Source organism: Chiloscyllium plagiosum, chromosome 1, assembly GCF_004010195.1.
Source record: "Chiloscyllium plagiosum isolate BGI_BamShark_2017 chromosome 1, ASM401019v2, whole genome shotgun sequence".
Lineage (NCBI taxonomy): Eukaryota > Metazoa > Chordata > Chondrichthyes > Orectolobiformes > Hemiscylliidae > Chiloscyllium > Chiloscyllium plagiosum.
In genome coordinates, this window is record NC_057710.1 from 70,677,347 (window position 1) to 70,701,491 (window position 24,145).

General features: G+C 38.8%; 1 protein-coding gene across 5 annotated transcripts in view; it reads right to left on the reverse strand.

Moving 5' to 3' along the window:
• The window catches only part of LOC122549366 (mesoderm induction early response protein 3-like), a 76,366-nt gene that overhangs the window by 47,885 nt on the left and 4,336 nt on the right, over positions 1-24,145 (reverse strand). For 2 of the 5 annotated variants that reach the window (XM_043689098.1, XM_043689089.1), the window contains exons 2-3: positions 18,055-18,079; positions 1,266-1,411 (exon numbers count right to left, since the gene is read on the reverse strand). In XM_043689098.1, the coding sequence (XP_043545033.1) occupies positions 1,266-1,411; positions 18,055-18,079 (171 nt within the window). The other 3 variants (XM_043689105.1, XM_043689080.1, XM_043689114.1) reach the window with 3 other exon arrangements.

Genomic DNA, 24,145 nt, shown 5'->3' on the forward strand with positions numbered 1-24,145 from the left:
CTGAGTAACTCCAGCTACAATTTCGCTCAAAGACACTGAAGACCACAGTATTGCAGGTTTCTACGATGCCATGCTGATTGAGCTTTTTTCTTTCTCCCCACTCAAAGCAGCATGTGGTCGCTAACTTGATACATCTTCATGGTGGCACAATTGATAAATGAAAATCATAGACACACACAACCGTAAAGCTAAAACATACTTGTTCATCAAGTGTTGGCACATTCATTGACTCCAATAGTATAGGAACTTCAAGCATATATTTTGCAAGTTACAAGTCAGAGATTTGAGCTTTAAAGGATTGCCATTCTTGAACAAGTACCATTCTGCGCTATGCAGCAACAGGGAGAGTAATTTTGCTTTCCCCCACCTTTATGTTCATAATTCTCAGTATTTGGCTTCATCAAAGGTACAACCTGAAGACTTGCTCTGAACCGATTTGCCAAACATTAACTAGCTGATCAACAGATTTTGCATACATTTGGCAGAGGGTAACTGGATCTCTAGTTTCACCTCTCCTTGAGGAGCACTTATGCTCAATCCTGCAGAGTGAAGGCTCATACACTCTGGAAAGATATCTCAGTGTGAAGCTAAGCATAAAAGGAATTCTGTTCAAAAAAAATTCTGATCTTTGTTTAGAAAGAAACTGAGAAAGCTGAACGAGGAGGAGTTAGCTCATGTCTCCTAATGAAGCTCTTATAGCATTTTCTCTTTTACTTGAAGAGTACCAAACTTAATTGCCTTGTATGAAGGCAACAGTGTAAAGAATAAAAATTTTTTTTAAATAACCTCATTTGATGCTACCCAAGAGTATCAACAACTGTTTTGCGCACACTATTGACCCCTAATCACAGAGCATTCTCACAACCTTACAAATCCTTATTTTAAATCTGAAAGACTACTGATCAACTTCATAACATTAAACAGGACTATTTCGACAACAGCAGAAATTGTTGAAGAAATCCAGGAGTTCTAGCAGTGTCTGTGTAGAGAGATGCAGAGTTAACTAAGACCTATTGTGGTGAAGGGTCACTGGACTCAAAACATTAACTCCGCTTCTCTCATCAAAGATGTTGGTAGACCTGAGTTTCTTCAACAACTTCTGTAGTTATTTCAGATTTCCACCATTTGCAGTTTGGAGATAGTGAGAATTGCAGATGCTGGAGAGTCAGTGCATAAAGATGGATATCTTCAACTTGTTTTATTTTACTGGTTCAGCAGTTTGACTTTAACTTTAATTACTATTAAGGAAAAAAAACTTCAGATACCCTCTCCAAATCTTCAATTTCAGATGTGAAATTCTTCCCTCCCTCTAACATTTCCTCTTCTTCAAGTGTTCGCTCATCATCATACTCATGCACTAGCATTTCTGCTGTAGGGTCGAAATCATGATCCTCAGAAGACAATGAGCCAACTATAAAAGTAAAAACAAATCAAATGAGCATCCTAAATCTTGGATATATGTTCAGCTTAGTGTTCTAGGTAATTAAATCACATCAAAAATAGATATCATGCTAACATATTGGTAACCAATTTGATTTGCATTAGATGGCTCTAAAGATCAGTTATTTAATTTAAAAGCACAGGGAGTTATAATTCCTTTGGTATTAAACATGACGTGTGTAAATGTACCACACAAACTTCTATACAAATACATTTACAATAAAAATGACAGTTCAAAAGGTGGAAGCAAATGGGTAAGAGAACGAGATAGGAGAAATTGATGTTTCGGCATGCAAAATAAATTATATTCAAATGAAAGAATCTGAACCAAAATTAAGACAATTAAGAGCAAATAAGAGATGTAACACTATAAACCAGCACTAGAAACAAACAAAAGTAAGGAATGAAAAGTTGCAAAAGAAAGATCATGAGCAATTGAGTTGACGTCAAGGATTCCCATCACTCTGTGTGCATAATGGGTCGAATGGCCCCCTTATGCACTAAATCATATGATTCTGACACCATTCAACTTAAGTCGACTGCAAAATTCATACTGTCTTCAGGTCAGGCAATAAGGGTCCAAAGCTGCTGAAGAGTCAATACCTTGCCCCCTTTTTGCCAGCTTAATGCATTGCTCATGAACTAAATCTGTTGAAATTGTCTTGCAATCCCAACAATAATGCATGGTTGAGTATAATAATAACCTTGAGTACTACCCATATCACAATACAGAAGTCATACAAAATGGAACACCAGAAAGTTTGAGGGGGTATGCACGCTAACCATAAAGTTTGACACGGGATCTTAATTTGCCATCAGTCACAGAGGTTTGAGAAATGTAAGCTCAATCTTGAAATTATTCTCCTGAAAGTTTTAGGTGATAACTTAAGCAATTTTCCTACAGATGCCAAATGGTGCTCACTAAAAATGTTTCAATTCCTGAAGTTAAAATGCACTTCCACAATCATGCATGGTAACCGAGAGCTGCAGATTCACAGTTGGTAGTTGTGGATTCTCCAGCAACAAGCAAGAAAATTGCAAAGACTTTGACAACGTTGGTCCTGTATTTCCTCTGATTGCCACTCGACTCTCCCATATCTTGATGCAGTGAGTCTTCAGTGGATGTCATTGTTTAGGCATAGCTGAATAAAATAATATAGCCTCCTCCATAAGAATTTGCGGTTTTAGACAATGTGTATAATCAAGTACATTTTGTATTATTTTATACAGGCCCTCTGACTTTTTGCCTTCCTGTGAGAGAAGGGATGGTGGGTGCATGAAGGTAGGTTTAATGATTTGTGACGTGATTTTTCCGTTGGATTCGGAAGCATTTCGGGCATTCTGCATATACATGTTTTTTGCAGTAAGATACATAATCAAAACTTAGGGTGGCAAGGTTGCTATGGTTAGCACTGCTGCCTCACAGCATAGGATTCCACCCTTGGATGACTGGGCAAACCCAATCCATCTTCCCAGTGTCTGTGGGTTTCCTCTGGGTGCTCTGGCTTCCTCCCACAACACAACAATGTGCAAGTTAGGTGGGTAGACCATGCTAAATTTCCCATTGCATCCAGAGGTGTACAGGCTGAATGTATTAGCCATTGGGAATTGCAGGATTACAGGGTTAGAGTAGAGGGTTGGTCTTGATGGGTTGCTGAGGGTCGAAGTGAACTGGAATGGCTTTCTTCCACACTGCTGGGATTCTATGATGATTCAATAGAAAGAATAAGTTCAGAATAACTTCGCCCCATCAAAAGAACTCTCGAAAGTTTCTTCATTGCTGACAACTGAAAGCATGAAAGTCAGACTAAGAACAAATAAAAGGGAAGACCAAAAGAGGTATCTCTGTTTGGTGGGGTTTTTTTTCAGATTTAACAAGGCAGTCTTTCTCTGAAACACACACGCAGTGCTGTAGATTCAGGTTTAACATTAAAACAGAAGTTCATTTTACAAAAAAGATGATAAAACAGAACAATGATCATTCACATAAAATAAAATTTAAAGACTTTGAAACACTTGGTAAGATACTATCCAAGTAATCCCCGAAAAACCCTTTGCAATACTCATAATTGAGAAAATTCCCTTTTCTTTCACAACTACAGAACTTAATCCTGAAGCTTCAATTCTGCATCTTGAGAAACTTTGTGAAATCTTCATACAACTGAGCTTTGATTTTCTCAACTTCTAATAATCTCTTGTAACTGAATAGTTCTGGTATGGAATTTTTAAATTAAGCTCCTTTCACTGAAGCAATCCATTTCTTAACAGTTGTAAATAACATCTCTTTCTCAGGAAAGAAGTTGTATAACCAAGCTTTCAGCCAAGACGTCTGCAAACTGCTCCGAACGAAACTAAAAAGTGGTTTTTCTACCCGTCGCCCAAGCAAGTAGCATTTCCCTTCATAATTCCTCAAAATTCCACAATTTTCTATCTGAAAGCATAATGCATTGTACTAATTGCATGCTCACCTGTAAATTCTCCCAATGTAAACAAATTCCTATTATCCTCCCAACACACAACATACACAATTTAAAAAAAAAAACATGGCTACAGAAATACCTACAAGATAATAATTAAACATGGAACTAGTTTAGGTACACAAAAATCTATGTGCCACTAGTTCAAAACTCAAATCCAAAATGAATATTAAAATATATATAAGCCACATTTTATTCCCCCACTGAAAATTTGTCTAAGAAGCATTTTAATTATTTATCAAATATTATCCTAACACTAAACAATCAGTTTGACAGAAGTAATGACAACATGTTAAAACTATGACTTACACAGCAACCTTATTTTACATTAGGTCATGAGCACAACATCAATCTCCTTGACAAAGCTCTTGATAAAGCTTCCACAATAGCATTTACTTTTCCAGAAACATGACCAATTTTTAAAACAGACAATTGGCGAGTTAAACACCATTGGAATACTTGACTTTTGGCCACAATTTTTGTCTCAGAAGGTAAAAAGGACAGTGGTCCATACAAGTAAAAGTTTCTTCCACCTTGGTGGTCCATGCACAAGAGAAATAGAATGACTGGGAATGTCGCTCATCATCTAGCAGTGAAAAGATCTCACAACTATTCTAAAATATCTCTTTACAATGGAATTAAGAATAATTTAGGCATATTCTACAAACAGGTAAACCTTTCTGCCTTCTTCGTGTTGGGGAGGTGGGAGCAAATTTGTTGAATACAATTCAGGTACCTTGCACCAGAGATCAGTAAGACCTTCAAATTAAAGTTTGCATTTGTTAATGTAAAATATTATTTAGGAATTGTGTTTTATTTTGTAGGAATACACTGTTCAAATTATGTGTCTTTCCTCCTCCTGTATACTTTGGTACTGAGAGGAGGTTATATGCCTGCTCTCTGCTACTACATTCTGATTCTCAACAATCCATTCTGGTGTAATGCCGTTCCCCTCAAACCTTTATATACATGTCATTAGTACTATTGGTGATATTGCACTCACTTATTAAAAATGCTACTCAAATTTAGCGTTGCTTACACCTGATAACGTTTTGGTTTTAACATGCAGTTTTTAGATTTTCCTGGCTATTCAGATGAAGCAGTTGTTTGACAAGTCATTTCAGCTGTTTCTTGCACAGGAGTCCTTAAACTCGTCCTCTGAAATCGGCGACTCAGCAGTTAGCACTGCCTCACAGGGCCAGGGATATGGGTTCGATTTCAGCCTCGAGGACTGTCTGCCTGTATGGAGTTTGCACATTCTTCCCATGTCTGCGTGGGTTTCCTCTGGGTGTTCCTGTTCCCTCCAACAATACAAAGATGTGCAGGTTAGATGGATTGGCCATGCTAAATTGCCCATATTGCTCAGGGATGTAGGCTAGGGGCATTAGTCTGGGGAAATGGAGGGGAATGGGTCTAGGTGGGATACTTTCCAGAGGGTCAGTGTGGACTTGTTAGGCAAAATGGCCTGTTTCCACAGTGTCGGCATTCTATGATCAACAACCATCATCTGTTATGGCCTTCACCTCAATAATTTTCTGCAAGGTATAACATCTAACTTTTTAAACATCTCTGTGCTTGCCAGTTTGTCAGAGAATCAAATTTTAAGTTTTCAGTATCTGAACTGCTTCTCAATTAGGAAAACCAGAAGAGCTTCCAAATTTTCAAAGGCACTTTGAAACATTTTTAACATAATCAAACCATGGTATAGAACCATCACAAAACTCAATGGCTCCTTTTCCTTTAGAATATCCTTATTTAAAATACTTACTTCAGAACATACATGCTAACATTTTTTTTGTAAAGTAACCGACAGACTGATCAATTCTAATCTCATCACCAATGTTCCCCCAACAGCTGGTCAGTGGGTCTGTGCATACCAAATCAGTATGTTTCCAGCACTGACTTCTGGCTTCAGAATCTGCTCCTGTACACGAACTACAGAGGTTGACTCAGAAAAATAATTACAGGGACTATAACTTGTCATCTTGCAGTGGAACAAGTCAGTTTGAAGAGTATCTCAATTAGGTTCTGCCAAAACTGCACATTTGTTAGCATAGCTTTTAAGTTTTCAAAGACATGTTAATACTTGTGTCGATTCAAACTTCCTGACTTTCTTTAACAAATCTGAAGGTACAATGACAGTGAACTTAGGAACAAACCAACCATAGAATTAATCATATCATCATAATGCAAAATTTCACATTTTGTCCTAGGCACAGGAAAATCCAAAATAGCCCTCAGGCTTCTCGAGATGCTCTTTGCTGTTGTTCCACATGACCTATAAAAAGACACCTTTGCCTTGCCAAATTCACCTTTACCATACTTGTAATCAAATCAGTTATTCTCGAAAATCAAAGTTTGGTCAGGTGGTGTAAATGCTCTTTCCAGATGTGGCCAAAATCAACTCAATTGTCATAAGCATAGCCAAATAATCTTAAAACTCAATGACGTTACTAGTTAACTGTTGAATGCTGTTGCTGCATTTCTCCTAACAAATGGCATCTCTTTGCATTGATAAACTCCAACCGCTATTACAAAAAGTTGATATTACTTTGGCTCGATCAATCAGCGTAACTTGTTAATATCCTTTTAGCAAGACCATACTTTATAACAAATGGTACTCGCCCAACTCATTCAATGCAATCCTCCTGTCTTGGCATAACATACAAGTCTGTCTTTGTCATCATGTTGTTTTCATAATAACAATAGAGAATCTTTGTGATCCATTCAGTTTCAGCACCATCATGATAGCTACTATGACTCAGTTCAACAACGTTGTTGTCCATCGTCAACTTAATCTTTTTCTTCACTTGAGCTAATTGGATCAGATTGAGTCTGTAAGGGTGTTATTTTATAGGTAACTGACTCCCAAATTAAAATGATCAGTCAAAAGTTCTCTCTGGCACATTGCCACAAACTGGCTTACAATTCAGCAATAATCTTTGTAAGTCACCTCGAAAATCTTTTGGAAGATAGAACATTTAATCGTTTAAGTACCTACATGTTTACTAATTTGATTACTGGAGGATCAACTTCTGAATTTTCAATTTCTTACTCATTCTCCAGTTGTTCTTATATTTCTTTCTCACTCCCTATTTCTTTCACTACTGTATGTACATTTTTCTCCTGACTATTGCCCATCACACTATCTTTTCAACAGATTAAACCATACACTCGCTAATTCTCTCTCCTGTGTGGAATATTCACCACATAAAAAACATCATTTAATTTCTTTTTGATTTGACAAGGTTCAGTGAACCTTGATTTTAATGGCTTCACAGAGATAGGTAACAAAACTAATACAGTGGAAACTCGATTACGCAAACAAGATGGGCAGGCACTATTTCGTTCAGATAATCGATTATTTGGAAAATCGATTAAATGCCTTTCTGGGGCTCTGAGTTTTAAAGTCTGCACCCGATTCAGGAGACGAGCAGCAGCACACAGCGCGCGAGGCCCACCCCCCCCCCTGTCCAGCACTGCCCCACAACCCTCCCCCCTCAACCGGGAATCCGGTCTAACCCCACCCAACCCCCCAAAAAACTAGTCCAACCCCACCCCCCAACTCGGTCCAGCTCCCTTTGTGGGGCAAGTTTCCAAATAGCACTCACACTATTTACTGCAAATTTTTGACAGGTTCTATGTTTGCCCTGCATAGGACAATGTTAAAGACATTATTCCTGGGAAACTGGGGGGGGGGGGGGAAAAGAGAAGAGATTAGGGTACACCTCTCTGCAGAACTCCAGGGAAAGGTGTGGGGAGAGAGAAGGGGCAGACAGTCAGTCATTTGGAGACGGTGCCTGTTTAATCAGTGTAACTAAAGGCGCGATCACTGTTGAAAACAAGTCTTTGATATAATGTTTCTATCGGGATCTCGACATCTCCTTTGGATTATCCGATATTCAGATAATTGGTATTCGGATAATCAAGGTTCCCCTGTACACAGCCGTTCGGAAGGTCCACGCTTACCAATCGACTTCTGGCTTCAGGATTTGCTGCCATGCACGAATTACAGAGGTTCACTCAGAGAAAAATAAGTACAAGCAATGAAACTTGTCATCTTGCAGTGAAACAAGCCAGTTTGAATAGTTTCTCAGTTAGGCTCTGCCAAAACCTCATTTGTTGGCACAGCTGGACCCAGAGCTTCCAGTTACCTGTCACTTCAACACCACCTTGTTCCCTGGCCAACATCTCTGTCTCAGGCTTGCTGCAGTGCTCCAGCAAAGTTCAGCATAAGCTGGAAGAACAGCACCTCATCTTCCACTTGGAAATTCTACAGCCTTCTGGACTCAAAATCGAGTTCAACAATTTTAGGGCTTCAGGCACCTTCGCTTAGGTCCTTACCTCAAACACCAGGCCTTATTATCACGTGGTTTATTACACGCATTGAATAGCTACTAACGGATACATCGGTGGCTAACATTCTCCCAGGCTAATCATTATCTACTCCTTTGTCTATCCAACTCTTTTCTCTTCCACCCTTCCCTCCACCCTACGTTCTGCAAAACAAAAACTTTTTCTCAGCAACCACAAGTTCTGAGGAAGGGTCACTGGACCCTGTTATGGACCAGTCCAGGCACCCCAAAATATTTTAAAGTAGCCTGTTGAGTGCCTGTTCTAGATATAATGCATCTGGTAAACTACTTGACATTAAGCAAAGCACAATTTATTTGAACACTGTAGCGAAAGTTCGACTAAAGAAAGAAAAATTTAGAATAACTTTAACTATTGAAAAACTTAACAGAATAATAGATATGGTAACTATTACTAAATAACTGTTCCAATATAGTAATATACCTTAAACACATCCTTAGTCAAAATTGCTAATTCAGACACATTCTCATATGTAGTTCTCCAATCCAGAAAGAAAAATGACACAGAAAATTCAGAGAGAGCAGTAGCCAGGAGAAATTCAATGAAGCTTCCAACTCTGTTGAGGTCCCAATAGTTTCTGATGCTACTGAAAAACCAAAACCCAGAAATCCTAATCTAAGAGATGGCCGCACCCATTCAGGCTGTTAAAAAAACCCAAGGCCTCCCATGCAGTTTACCCAAATGGTCTTATTTAGTCAGCTCGTCACCTCTTGTTCAATCTCTCTCGAAAGAAACCAGGACAAAATAACCTCTATAGCTACAGCATTATCATAACCCGAAATGTCAACTCTTCACAGATGCTGCCAGACTTGCTGAGCCTTTCCAACAATTACTGTTTTTGTAATACTAATCGTGTCTTCCATAAACAAAACTGAACTTCAGCTTTTTTTTATGTACTCATCACTATGTTGATCACCTTTCAAATTTTGTTTAACTAACTCATATTCCCCTAAAAAGCTGCTCTCAAACTTGAAACATGGGTTGGAATCACCATGAGCTTCAGTTTATAATTTTTCTAATCAATTTAAGTGCTCCTCTTACCTTATGTCCATATCTCATTTTAAAACTACTAAATCCTATGTTCCTGATAGCAAATAGTACCAAAGCAATTTGTTTAACCCAAACATGAGGACATTCTTGGCAACAAACTTTAATTGTGGTCTTCAATTTTGATGCAATCTTTTTCAATCACCTTGCAATTGCACATGATGAGCAGAAGATGCAAATTGTTTTATTCCTAAGTATTCATTATTTCTTTTGTGACAATATTTGTGACTTAAAAATTGAGTCCTGATCTGACTGTATTTCTTTGGATAATCTTTATCTTATTTAAAAAGAAAACTAACCTTTTTACATTTACATTTTTTCCAACTGTTTCAGGAAATCTTGTGAAAAAGTCCATAATCATTAAAAGATACTGGTTCCCATTCCAGATTTTAGGAGGCCAACACAATCTGTTGAGACTCTGCTAAATGGTTCTTCAAAAATTGGTATTAGAATTAAAAATGCAGGTTTAATTAGGAGTTGGGTTTTCTGACTAATTGGTGTGTGTCATGACTGACATCTAGTCTTTCATGTCAACACTAGGTCTATACTTCATCCTCATCAATAAAAATGTTTAATATAATAGCTGGTATTTCCCTAATACTTAAGTAACCTGCCATTTTGAATTGTGTAAGCCAATAGTAAAATTTAGTTGTGATAATCAGATAGAACTACCACCTGATGAACTACAGTTGGTTCCTCAACGACAGATATTTGAAGTGTTCTCCATTTTCTCATTAGTACTCTGCATTTTTAAAAACACCACCACTCAGGTTTCTGATTCAATTTCTGAGCAAGCACTGGATGCAACATTTTCAATGTCAAATCCACTTGTATTTCAAGTGAAGAAAACAGTTAAACATTGGATTCTTGGTCTTTTCAACTTCATTTTTTTTGTGAAATTCCAAAAATTGTTTCTTTTCACACCATTTCCAAACCACCTTCCTGCTTGAACAAGTCTTTTTTTTTAAAATCACCTCAATGGTCCCAAGTTGGAGTTCCAGAAAATAATCCACAAGGTCAGAAAATAATCCACAATGTTCCTCCTATAACAATTTGGTTTCTTTTACCTCAATTGGTTTCTTCACCACGCCTCATAAAACTAATATTCTTGACGTGCCAGATCATTTTCTTCCACAGGAATTTGTTTTGTTACTCCTACTTCAACCTCTCAATTTACAAAGTCATTCTATAGTCCAACTCTGTAATAATAAGGCAGGTTTTTAATCTCCAAGAATGCCTTCAATGTTTTCTTTATCCCTTCATTAACCCCTCTGGAAGACCAAGAGTATCATCAGGCAGCATCAATGACCAATTTGCTCAAGTGTTTCTCGGTATCTTTATTGTTACCTCTTTGACTTGAAGCATAATGAACTACCTCCCCTTTTAAGATAATATCCAGAACAACTAGTTTTGATTCTCCTGGTCATTACTTCAAAATGAAATTTATGACTATCCTGAGCCATCTCTCCCTTCTTAGTACATTCTCAGGATAAATGTTCACTTTGAACTCCCACTACAGTTTTAATACCTAATTCCTTTACTGACATCCCCTTTTCTGAAGATTCCTTAAATATTCCTTCCACTACAATGAGTTTCCTATTTAACTTCAAGCAACTGGCTTTGCTATGTCCTATCTTATTACAAAAGATACATGTTATACTTTTATGTAATTTCTTGGTCTAACCATTCTCCTCCGGTGAGGTGGTGTCCTGTCTATTCTAAAATTATTAACTTTTCACTCTCAGATTTTCTCAAATTTCAGATCTTCAACCTTCAGATCTGCAAACTTCTTTGTGGATTTCTGTGGGTCCATTTCCTGCACAGAGGATATCATAGATATCTGCCAGAACTGCTACTTCTCTGATCTTGAATACTTGACACTCACCCAAAGAAGTTGTTACATTTCTGGGAATATTTTATTTGAATTTTTCCATAATCATGATTTCCTTTGCGTTTTCAATCTTTTTTTCTCTAGATTAAGTGATCTAAAGCAATGTTCCCACAACATACATTTGTCCTTCACAAATTCTGCAAGTGTCTGATTAGGTTTCTTTCTCTTGTAGTCCTAAATTTTAATTGATAAGCTTCAGGCATTAATTCTTCAGCATTGATTACTGTCTCGGACAGTTTGCACTCTTCAGATTTTTTTTGACCAGCTGAAGAACAGAGTCACAGCTGTACTCTTCTAAACTTTTGAAGGTCCAAACCACTTCTGGCCATTTCATCTGTCCGGCTATATTCCCCAATGAACTAAAAATACCTTTCAACTCCATCTTCAATAAACTGAGGCGTTAATGATGGATCCTTATATTAAATCAAATCCTTCTTCGGCAACTCATGTTCTCCAAGGTCCCAAACTCAATTCCATCTTTCTTTCCATTTTCTCTGCTTTTCTTTTTCCTCTCATATGCCATTTCTCTGTTTTCTTCTTTCCACCATTTCCAATCCAAGTTTTCTTAACTTTGCATCCCTTTGTCTGTCTTAGTTTCTCTCTCTCTCTCCTCTAATCAAGTGTTTTAATTTCTACCATTATCTTGGGTAATCCCAGCTGTTACAGCTCAATTTCAGATTTCCGTTCTTCCAATTCCAAATGTTGGATAACCAGATAAATGCTTGAGGCATCTCATTCTCTTGAGATCCTGATTTTACTTCTAACTTCAGCTTATCTGCTACCTTTCTCAGTTTAGCTTTAATCAAAGACTTCAAATTATTCACTGTTTAATCTTCCACTTCAGAAAACTCTTGGCAATATTCATAACCGTCTTCAAACTCCATACAACGATCCTATGCAGAAGACAATGGATTCTATGTCCAGAGCCACCACTCAGCTGTTACTTTTAAAAAGACACTGAACTTCCTTAAACCAGTGATTTCAAAAATCCCACCAAGCACCCCCACTGGAGAAGTCAAATCCTAGGCTGAAACCTGGCTTGATCAATCATATTTTGGTTTTATTGATTTTAAAGAGGTGGTCTTTCACTGAAACAAGCATGCAATGCTACATTTTCAGATTTAACTATAAAACAGAAATTGCAAGTAAAAGAAACAAAGACAAAACAGAACTAATCAATTATTTACACAATCACAAATTTAAAAGATTTTGAAACTACAATCCCAATAATCCCAAAAACATTGCTTTCCAGTACTCTAACAGAGAGAAGTTCCTCTGCTTTCAGAACATTCAGGTTTAAACTAACCGTGGTTTCAATTCTCAATCTTGAGGATCTGATAAACTCTTCCTGAAGACTTCCATGCAACTTAGCTTTCTAGCTTCAAATAACCCCTTCAGAGCTTCAACCAAACAGTTTCGGTCTGTCACATTTTTAACTAAACACCTTATGCTGAGATAATGTTTTTTTTTTAAACAGACCTATCTCCCTTTCTCAGGAGAATCAGTTTGCCACAAGCAATTTTGACAAACTGCTCTCAACTGAAAGGAGAAAAGTTGATTTTATTCTCCCCAAATAAATAAGCCCCTCAAAGCAATCATTAAAACAGCACACTTCAAACCAATAAATCAAAACAAGAAAATGGGGGAAATACTAAATTCCCCATTTACTGTGACAGTATTTACTGTGGAAAAAGATATGGAAGATATAGAGTGTAGGGAAATAGATGGTGACATCTTGCCAGATTACAGAGGAGGAAGTGCTGGATGTCTTGAAATGGTTAAAAGTGGATAAATCCCCAGAACTCGGTGGGAAGCTAGAGAAGGGATTGCCGGGCCTCTTGCTGAGATATTTATATCATCGATAGTCACAGGTGAGGTGCCGGAAGACTGTGGAGGTTGGCAAATGTGGTGCCACTGTTTAAGAAGGGCGGTAAAGACAAGCCAGGGAACTATAGACCGGTGAGCCGGACCTCAGTGGTGGGCAAGTTGTTGGAGGGAATCCTGACCGACAGGATGTACATGTATTTGGAAAGGCAAGGACTGATTTGGAATAGTCAACATGGCTTTGTGCATGGGAAATCATGTCTCTCAAAATTTATTGAGTTTTTTGAAGAAGTAACAAAGAAGATTGATGAGGGCAGAGCAGTAGCAGTACTATATGGACTTCAGTAAGGCGTTCGACAAGGTTCCCCATGGGAGACTGATTAGCAAGGTTAGATCTCATGGAATACAGGGAGAACTAGTTTGCAGGTGACACCAAAATTGGAGGTGTAGTGGACAGCGAAGAGGGTTACCTCAGATTACAACAGGATCTGAGGATTACAACAGGATTTGAGAAGTGGCAGATGGAGTTTAATTCAGATAAATGCAAGGTGCTGCATTTTGGGAAAGCAAATCTTAGCAGGGCTTATACACTTAATGGTAAGGTCCTAGGGAGTGTTGCTGAACAAAGAGACCTTGGAGTGCAGGTTCATAGCTCCTTGAAAGTGGAGTCACAGGTAGATAGGATAGTGAAGAAGGCATTTGATATACTTTCCTTTATTGGTCAGAGTATTGAGTACAGGAGTTAGGAGGTCATGTTGCACCTGGACAGGAAATTGGTTAGGCCACTGTTGGAATATAGTGTGCAATTCTGGTCTCCTTATCGGAAAGATGTTGTGAAACTTGAAAGGGTTCAGAAAAGATTTACAAGGATGTTGCCAGGGTTGGAGGATCTGAGCTACAGGGAGAGGCTGAACAGGCTGGGGCTGTTTTCCCTGGAGCGTCGGAGGCTGAGGGGTGACCTTATAGAGGTTTATAAAATTATGAGGGGCATGGATAGGATAAATCGACAATGTCTTTTCCCTGGGGTCAGGGAGTCCAGAACTAGAGGGCATTAGTTTAGGGTCAGAGGGGAAAGATATAAAAGAGACCTAAGGGGCATCTTTTTCACGCAGAGGGTGGTACGTGTATGGAATGAGCTGCCAGAGGATGTGGTGGAGGCTGGTACAATTGCAACATTTAAAAGGCATTTGGATGGGTATATGAATAGGAAGGGTTTGGAGGGATATGGGCCGGGCGCTGGCAGGTGGGACTAGATTGGGTTGGGATATCTGGTCAGCATGGACGGGTTGGACCAAAGGGTCTGTTTCCATGCTGTACATCTCTATGACTCTTTGACTCTAATTTCACTTCAAACATATGCATAACTATCACTCCAGTTCGAAAAAAGCTGGTTTTCACTGATGACTAGCTGAACTATGAATAATAAATTTGGAATAATATCCTCAGAACACTAATCCTCTCAAAGAATGAGCAAAGCAAACAAAAGTCTAATGCTGCATACTATAGGAGGGATGTGATAGTGCTGGACAGGATGCAGAGGAGATTTATCAGGATATCGCATGGGCTGCAGAATTTCAGTTATAAAAAGAAATTGGAGAGACTGGGATTGTTCTGCTTTGAGCAGAGGAGATTCAGGGTGGGCATGATCAAGATACGGAAACTTAAGAGGGCAGACAGAAATAATTTTTTTTCCCTTAATGAGGGTCAGTGACCATAGCTTTAAGGTATGGGCCATAAGGTTTAAAGGAGATGTGAGGGAAAAACCCCATTTCCGCCCCCCCCCCCCCCCCCCAAAGAGTGGGGTGGGTTATCTGGAATTCTGGAAAATGGGTCCAGCCCGCTGAAAGCGACGTCAAACATGACTAAAATAAGACCGGGGATGCAAGAAAAAAAAAAGGACGGAGGTCATGTTTTGAAGCTGTGCAACTCAGTATTGAGTCCTAAAGACAGTAAAGTGTCTAATGAGAAAAATAGGTGTTGTTCCTCCGGTTTGTGTTAAGCCTCATTGGAATACTGCAATAGGTCCAGGACAGAAATGTTAGCATAGAGCAAAATGGTTTAATGTAATGATATGGTTGAGGTCATTCCTACAGACACAGCAGTGGTGTTCCACAATGTGCATTTTGTCTCTCCAATGTAAAGACCACAATATGAGCAACGGACATAGTAAACTAGATTGGAGGTAATGAAAGTGAAATGCAACTTTTCTTGGAAGGTGTGTTTGGGACCTTGACAACAAGGATGAAGGTGGTCAATGGACAAGTCTTACACCTTCTGCTTTGCATAGGAATTGTGTGCGTTTTGGGTGTTGGTGGGGAGGGGCCTCAACCATAGTCAGGACCACAGTTGAAGGTGACAATCAGAATAGATGCAACGGAGATGGCAAATCTGGAAGAATGGAATGGATCCTCGTAGGAAGCAGGGTGTAAGGAGATGTATTGAGTTAACTGCGGCAGTTGGTGAATTTGTAATGGATTTGGTGGACAGCCTATCCCTAGAAGTAGAAGATCAAGAGGTCAAGGAAAAGATGGTAGAGCTAAAGACAGACTAAGTGAAGGTGAGAGAAGGATGAAAGTTGGAAGCAAAACTGATTTAAGTTTTCCAAGTCCAGACAAGGGCAGAAAGCAGCATCAGTGACATTACTGATGTACTAGAGAAAGAGCCAAGTGATTCCCCCAAACAAGCAGTTCTAAAACAAGGAAAGTTCTACATACTCCACAATTAGACAGACATAACTGGGACCAAAGAAAGAGAGATGAGAAAAAGGAATCGTTTTTCAAAGTGAAAATAAGTTTATCCAGGCAAAGGAGGGTGGTAGTGGATAGAGACTGTTCGACCAAGATCTGGAGGCCTTCAGACCATCCTGATGGGGAAAGAAAAACTACAATGGATGCAGACAGCTTACAAAAATCAGAGGTGCAGAGATTTATTCAATGTACTACAACATTAAAATCTTTAGTATGTGAAATATCTCACTTGCTACTGTTATCCCAACTGTGCATGTGCTAGCGACTGAACCATTTCTGAAGTGAGAAAGAGTAGGAGAGACAATAGCACCATTAGGGATAACTACGAGAGTATTACAGGTATAAGATTCATTTCTTTAAAAAAAAACTTATATCTACACAACTTCCATGAATACTGATAAATGAAACACTTCCATAGAATTAGAGAACATTAAATTAAATAAACCTACAGAATCCCATTCGACAGGCAGATATAATCAGAGTGCTGCCCAAAGATAAAGATGCATTTGACTCAAATTAAATAAAATTGAAGGTACATGTTTTAAAACAGAATATGCAAATAAGCAGAATATGTTCATGAAATATCTATTATCAAAAATTGTTTAATGGAGCCTGAATCCAACATTCCAAATTTATTTTTTGCTCATGCAAGTACTGCATTTCCTTTTATGTACACACAGACTCCTTATTCATGCAGGGTTAAAGAATATACATATACAAAAGAAATACATTGCTGAATGGTAGATGGTCATTCAAGTTAATTCAAGATATACTTGATTGATGGGCAGTAACAATATCACCGATCTTTCATTAATAAATGGATTGGACCCCTGCTGACCAATCTTTAGTACTTCAACAGATGTAAATGCTACATTACCTTAATGGCACTTTAGCCATACGCAAAAGAGGGCTGCTTCACCACTAAGCTGATAACCTGCACTTTTGATTCAATAAGATATTGCAATAAAACTAAGTTTGGGAAAACTGTAGTGCCTGCATCATACACACCCTTTGTTGTAGAGTACCTAAAAACACATGTTCAATTTATTCAAGAAACATACCCATCAGACGAAAATTTAAACTGGAAAACCACAGCTCAAATATGGTTTCTATTCTTTCATGGAATGTGGGAAGCACTTGCACAATAATCATTTGTCACCCACAGCATTGAGTGATTTGGGAGGCCATTTCAGACGGCAGTTAAGTGTCAACCATACTGTTTAGAATCACAGGTAGGTAAGGATGGCAGATATCTTTCCCTAAAATGAACTAAGTGTATTTTCACAACAATCAATGACAGTTGTCGCAGTCATTATTAGTGACACTAACTGAATTGAAACTCTACGAGATGCCATTGTGGGAGCTAAATCCATGTCCCCAAACCAATTCAAATTTTAACGACATAGCTATATTTGCAATGATTTGTACCAGTGGCTACAATTATGGAAAAAAACCAGTCAATCTCAGGTGTACCTGCAGTTGCTCATTACTGCAAAGTCAAAGTAACATCAAAATAAAATCTTATCATAAACCTAAGAGCATCACTCGCCTCAACTTCTTGCGAATTTAATTAGAATCTCCGCTTTGTTCCTCCCTCACACAGTGTTAAATGTTTCATATTTGCAAGAGGCAATCAGTATACATACTGATTAAATGCCAGAGCCAAGAAATTTAATAAAAAGCTTAAGAGTTTCTTTGCCTGAAAGAGAGGTTGCTAAAGTTATACTCCATTTTCAAATATTTAAATATTAATATTTTATTCAAATTCTTATCTAACCTTTTTGATATAACTATCCTAATTTTAAGAGCAGCATCGACATCAAGAGAATGAATAGATTATCTTTGCATTTATGATTAAAGTGGATGGCCAAAGATTAAAGCCAGAACTGTACATCCTTCACAATGCTGTCAAACAATTTTCACAAAATCCAAACAATGCAGTTAATTTGGTTTGAAGAAATCTCGTCTCTGTTCCCATCATTGCAAAATAAGAGATTTGATTGAATTAGCTCAATACATAATTGTTCACAAATACATCTAACTGTTCATTTATGATTTCAGTTGTAACTTATTTGTTGTAACATATGATCTAACCCGCATTTCACTCTTACTTTGTAGGATGGAGCCAATAATAATTTACAAAAGAAAAGTTGTTTCAAACTATTGAAACAATGTAAAAGGGTGATACCCAAACACCTTGAAAATTGATTTCTCACTATGAGCAGGAATGGAAGTGAAGGAGATAAGCACATACCTGGACTTGAACTTCCATAGGAAGCCTGAAACAAAGTTTTAAAAATATGTATTAATTAAAAATCTTCACTTTTCTTGAATAAAGATGTGTTAAGCACTAAACATGGTTCAAGGGTTTCGCTTTGACTCCAATTGGCAATCTGGACCTAAATTGTACAGATTTGTACTAATGGATTTTTTTGTAGCTCAAACTTAATCTCAAAATAATTTATATCTTGCCAAAAGTAGAATCTTCCATAAACTAAAAGTGTTTTTGGAATAATCAGACAACCATGATCTCGTTGAATGGTGAAGCAGATTCGATGGGCTGAAAAGTCTATTTCTATGACATCTTATGGTCTTTTCAAAATATATTGAAAATACAAATCAAATATTTAGGACTGGTAAAAAATGCTGTACAAAAACATGTAAGACAAGGTTTATCACAAAAACAAACTTTTTTTTAAATCAATGTCTAACCCACCACTTGCAAAACTCTGTAGTGCTAAAAGAGAACACTGTATAGAATTATCTTTTTAACTTCACTGGCAGTCAGGTTTGAAAAAAAGCTTCTCAAACATACATATCCATGTCATTAGATTACATTACAGTGTGGAAACAGGCCCTTCGGCCCAACAAGTCCACACCGACCCGCCGAAGCGAAACCCACCCAAACCAAATTGTTGGATTTTAAAAAAAGCTATTGGCCTTTCCACTGCCCACAAACTGGCGCAATTAGTACAAACACTGCATGGTAATTATTTTGTTATGGGGCATTATCAGTTTTGGATCTAGTGCGAAATCTCACTTCACTGCATTTTCTCCTAATAAAGTTTTCTGCAATTTATCAATTCTATGTAGTTGTCCCATACTTTGTTCCATCTTTCTCCTACCTTTTCATGTCTGCTCCCACTTGGAACTTTTTTTTTAGAAAAAATGAGTTACTGTAAAAGATCATGGAACAGTGCTTGCAATTTCTTAGACATTAGTACTGGTCCGCCATTGGCTGAACTGCACTGGAAATACAATCACAATGGAGCAGAAACTTCAAATTTGGATAGGAGTCAAGGTATTTATTTTTTCTATTCATCCTGCCTCTCTATGTATTCAAAATTGGTCTCTTTTCCGCTTCACTCCAAACTGGCAGATATTTTTAATGAAAATATCTCTCTGGTCAGCCTAGTGTTAACATATTTCCTCTTCTCATCAGCTTTTCTTTATGAGCCCTCATCACTTTTCTCCACCATCTTCTTCAACCCCCAGCACTGTTTTCTGCCAAAACAGTTTAGCTCTGGTTCTATATTATTATATCTCTACCCTAGAGTCTCTCCAGTTCTGATTAAAGATCACCTTCCTCCACAGGTTCTGCCTGACCTATTTAAAAGCATTTTTAATGATTTCAGATTTCCATTTTTTGCTTTAGTCTCTCAGTGTTTTTAATGAGTGAATGCTTTTACTTTCCCATTAATGCCAAGTTTGACCAGCACTTTATTTTGATGTTAAACTAATCTGGCATCCAGCATGGTGCCTTGAGCTTACTGCAAGGACTGATCCCTCCAGGACACCCTGGTCCACTCCCCCTCCATTCCTAACACATTCCTATGCAATCGGAGGTGTAATGTAGGCCCATTAATCTCCAATCTCCTTTCTTTCGACACCCCAGATATACCTCCCAGGTAAAGCAGTAATTGATCAGCACTTCATTCAATCTCATCTACTATATTCACTATTCAGTGTGGTCTCTACAGGGGGGGGGACACTGAACATAAGAGTGGGTGATCATGTTCCAGAACACTTACGTTCTGTCCAAAAAAATTAAACAGAGCTTCCAGTGTCTGCCACTTCAAGACACTGCGTTCCCACTCCAATGTTTGTGTCTCAGGCTTACTGCAATGTTTCAGAAAGCCTCAGCATAAGCTCGAAGAACAGCATCTCATGTTCTCTTGGGGACTCTCCTGCATCGTGTTCAATAACATTACAGCCTGATTATGTCCTTCCATTCTTTTGAAACCCACCTCTGGACCTGTCATGAAATGCATTGCTTACAGCACAGCCTACATATTCTCTCCTACTTTCAGCTCTCATTACCAATTCAGCTTCTCTTCTATACTGACCTGCTATCTCTAATCCCCTTGTTTACCTCCCCCTTTCATTTGTCACTCTCTCAACTCGATTTCCACCTCTACCTCATACCCCTCAACCTGTTCTTCAGCAGAAATACCACTTTTCATTCACTGCTATTAGTTCTGAAAAAGTCACCCAATACAAAACTTGAACACTACCTTCTTCTATTAGATGCAGTCATACCTATGGAGTTTCACCTGCAATTTACTTCTGTTTCTGGTAGAAGCTTGCCTTGTTGTCTGACATTTAATTTTCACTTTATCCTTAGATGGAATGCGGACAGTACTGGCAAGGATGATTTGTGGTAAATTCCTAATTGTCCGTGAACTTAATGGAGTGCTTGGCCACAACATAAGACAGTTACAAATCAACCATATTTTCTTTTAAAACTCTCGTGGATCCTGGATGTTTCTGATTGGCCAGCATTTCTTGCCTGTCCCTGGTTGCCCTTGAGAAGATTGTGGTGAGATGTATTCTTGAACACCTGCAATAGCCTTAGGGAGGGAATTCCAGGGTGTTGACTCAGTGACAATGAAGGAACGACAACATATTTTTAAGTCATGACGGTGAGTTGCTTGCAGAGAAACGTGCAGGTGATGGTGCTGTTCCCATGTATCTGTTGGTCTTGTCTTTCTAGATGGAATGGTCATGCATTTAGAAGATGCTGCATAAGGATTTTGCACAAAGATGCGGATTGTACACATGGCTGCTACTGAGCATGTAAGAGAAGCAATGGGTGCGGATGTGGTGCTCATCGAGTAGGAGGCTTTGACCTGGATTGTGTTAAGTTACTTGAGCTAGAGTCTTGACAGAGGTGCACGCCTCAAGATTAGTATGGATTATTCCATCATACGCCTGATTTATGCCTTGTATATGTTGGACAGGCTTTGGGAAGTCAGGAGGTGAGTTACTCACTGCTGTATTCCTAATACTGTGAATAAAAGCTTTCAACCATCATGTTCCATGCAAAATAGAAGAGACAAAGATCAATTTCGATCACAGGTAGTATCACAAAACAATGCGTTGGCAACTGCAAATTTAATATCTTCAACTGCCAAGATCCTTTCACTGTAATTCATTCCTTGGATCTCTACACTTTTCCTCCTCAATTCCCTCCTTGAACATACACTTTCAAATGCACCGCAGCGAGAAAGCCTTTTGTTAACTAACCTCATATTTTCGTATCTGGCCCAGTATCAAAATTTGTCTAATACTCCTGCGAAGGGTCTTGAATCTTGTTTTGCCTCAAGTATCTGTTTTTGTTTCCCCCTATCCTCCTCCTCCCTAATTGGTCTATACTGTCTCCACATTTCTCTCCCAGCTGCTTCCAAACGTCTTTATCCACCTTTATAGCTGTATTGTCATCTCACTTCACAGTTTTCTCTCACTGCTTCCCAAGGCTTCTACTCTGTTCGAACAGTTTTATTGCTCTCTCTCTCTCTCTCTCTCTCTCTCACATCCTTTCCAGGAAGTTTTCTATTTACTCTTTCTTGGAAAAAGCCCTCCTCTCCCAGTCCCGCACATACAGGTCATTCTGTTATAACACAACAGTTGTGTTCCTCATGCTATAGAAAATCGGACTACAGATACCTACTATAGAAAATCACGCTGTAGAAGATTTGTATTAGAAAACCGCTATACCCGTCCAGTAGAAAAGCTTGCATTATCCAAACAACATCAACAATTCATCAAATCATGTTACAGCCAATTTGCATTGACAAAACATAGCAGGATGACCTGTATGTTTACTGTTACCACGTTTGTTATTCTGCCTCCTCTCCTGAACATTCTTTCTCCCAGCTGTTCTTTCCCCCAGTTGTAATATTTTTCTACAGTTACTTTGTATCAAATTACCACCTCTACTTCCTAGCTGCTTTCTCACTCCGCCTTTTACGCTCTGCCTGTTGACTCTTAATTTCTTCTCTCTATCTTACCAGCCCACCTCAAACCCAGTCCGTCTCTCATCTGAGAAGCACTTAGGGGGGCTTATCTCACTTACCCACAGAACCAATTCCCCACCACCAATCCCTCAGTAGATCAGAATCAATCTATGTTCAGATGCAACATCCAACCTTGGGCTGATTGTATGGAAAGTAACATTTGTGCCATACAAGTGCCAGGTAATGACCATGTCCAATAAGAATCTAACCATCATCCCTTGATGTTCAATGGCATTACTGTTGCTGAACTCCTCACTGAGATTTACTAATAACCAAAAACGGAATCAGCCATATATATACAGTGGATACAACAGATCAGAGGCTGTAAATTTTGCAGCCCTCGATTTCCCAATGTCTATTCACTACCTTCAAGACAATTCAAAAGTATGATGAAGTACTCTCCACTTGCCTAAATGGGTACAGCTCCAACAACACTGAAAAAGTTCAACATCATCTCAGAGGGTGGACAGCTGTTGGAACTCCTTGTCACAGAGAGCTGAGGGGGCAGAATCCTTGTGCATATTAAAGGCTGAAATAGATAGATTTTTAATTAGTAGGGGAATCAAGGGTTACAAGCAAAGGCAGGGAAGTGGACATGATGAACGCCAGAACAGTCATGAACCTGTTGAATGGTGGAGCAGGCTCAGGGGATGAACAGCCTACTGCTGGCCCTATTTCTTATGGTCCTACCATCCAGGGCAAAGCATCCCACTTGATCGGCATCACATCTACCAGTTCTTTCATTTATTTACTTCACTAATGACACAGTAGCAGGAGTGTGCAACATTTACAAGATTCAGTGTAGTAACAACCAAGACTCCTTAGATAGTACATTTCAAATCCAAGACCTCTACTACAGAGAAGGACAAGAGCACAAGGGAACTTCACTACTCTGCACCCTATTACCCTTCCAAGCCATATACAATAAATAAATTGGATCTGGATCACCACCATACTTTCATTTGTTGCTGGGTCAATAACCTGGAATTCCTTCCCTAATGGCCCTGTGGGTCCATCACAAGATCAGTTAGAGATGGACAATAAAAGATGACCTCTTGAGTGATATCCACACCTCAACAAACAAATAGTAATGTAGGGTATTCAGGTTATTTTGATCTTAGAGTAGGATAAAACGCCAGCACAACATCGAGGGCCGAAGGACCTGTATTGTGCTGTACTGTTCTAAATCCCAGTCCAAGGATCTACATCTCACCCACAAGCTGTCTCTTGGCACATTCACTCGAAAGTATGTCAGGCTCCCCCCAACTGCCCAATCTGTCAAACTGCTTGTCCAGCATCTCATATTAGATGAGATGAAATTTCCTCCAATTAAATTCCAGGAAGAGCAAAGCAAAGCAAATCTATCCCCCTCCCTGGCCACCTTCCAAGTTGAAACTGAATATTTGCAAGCTGTGTCCCACCCAACCATGAAAACAGCTTCAATTACATGTTCACTCCATCACTAAAACAAATTACTTTTACCTCGCCCAACCCAGACTGTGACCAGCTCAGCTGCTGCAACGCTCATCCATGCCTTTGCTACCTCGAAATCTAGTGACACTCTCTTGATTCAAGTTCCAGTTTACATCCTAAATAAACTGGAAGTCCTTGAAAAGTCTACTTATAGTACTCACACCAAATCCCATTTACTCATGTGATCACCTGACAATTTGATTTTAAAATTCCTTTCCACAAATCCCATTAAAATGCTCTAACTTTATTTCATACCAATTTAAGTTAGTAGCCTTTTCAGGTTTTTTTTTGAGTAATTAAATAAGTTGACTTGTGCGTGGCCCATATAGGAACTTTTCGGTTGCTGCAGAACTTGGAGGAAATATTGCTCCATGGCCTCTCAATTCTCCACCTCTAAAATATGAACAAAAATAGCTGGAGAAATTCAGGTCAGGCAGCATCTGTGGAGAGAAACCCAGTCAGCTTTTTGGAATGATGACCTTCCAACTGCATTATTTCGCTTTTAACCCCATCTCTGAAAGCTTCTCCTGTCCTGAAACTCTCAAAGTCTGGCTACGCATCTCCAAATTCAGCCCA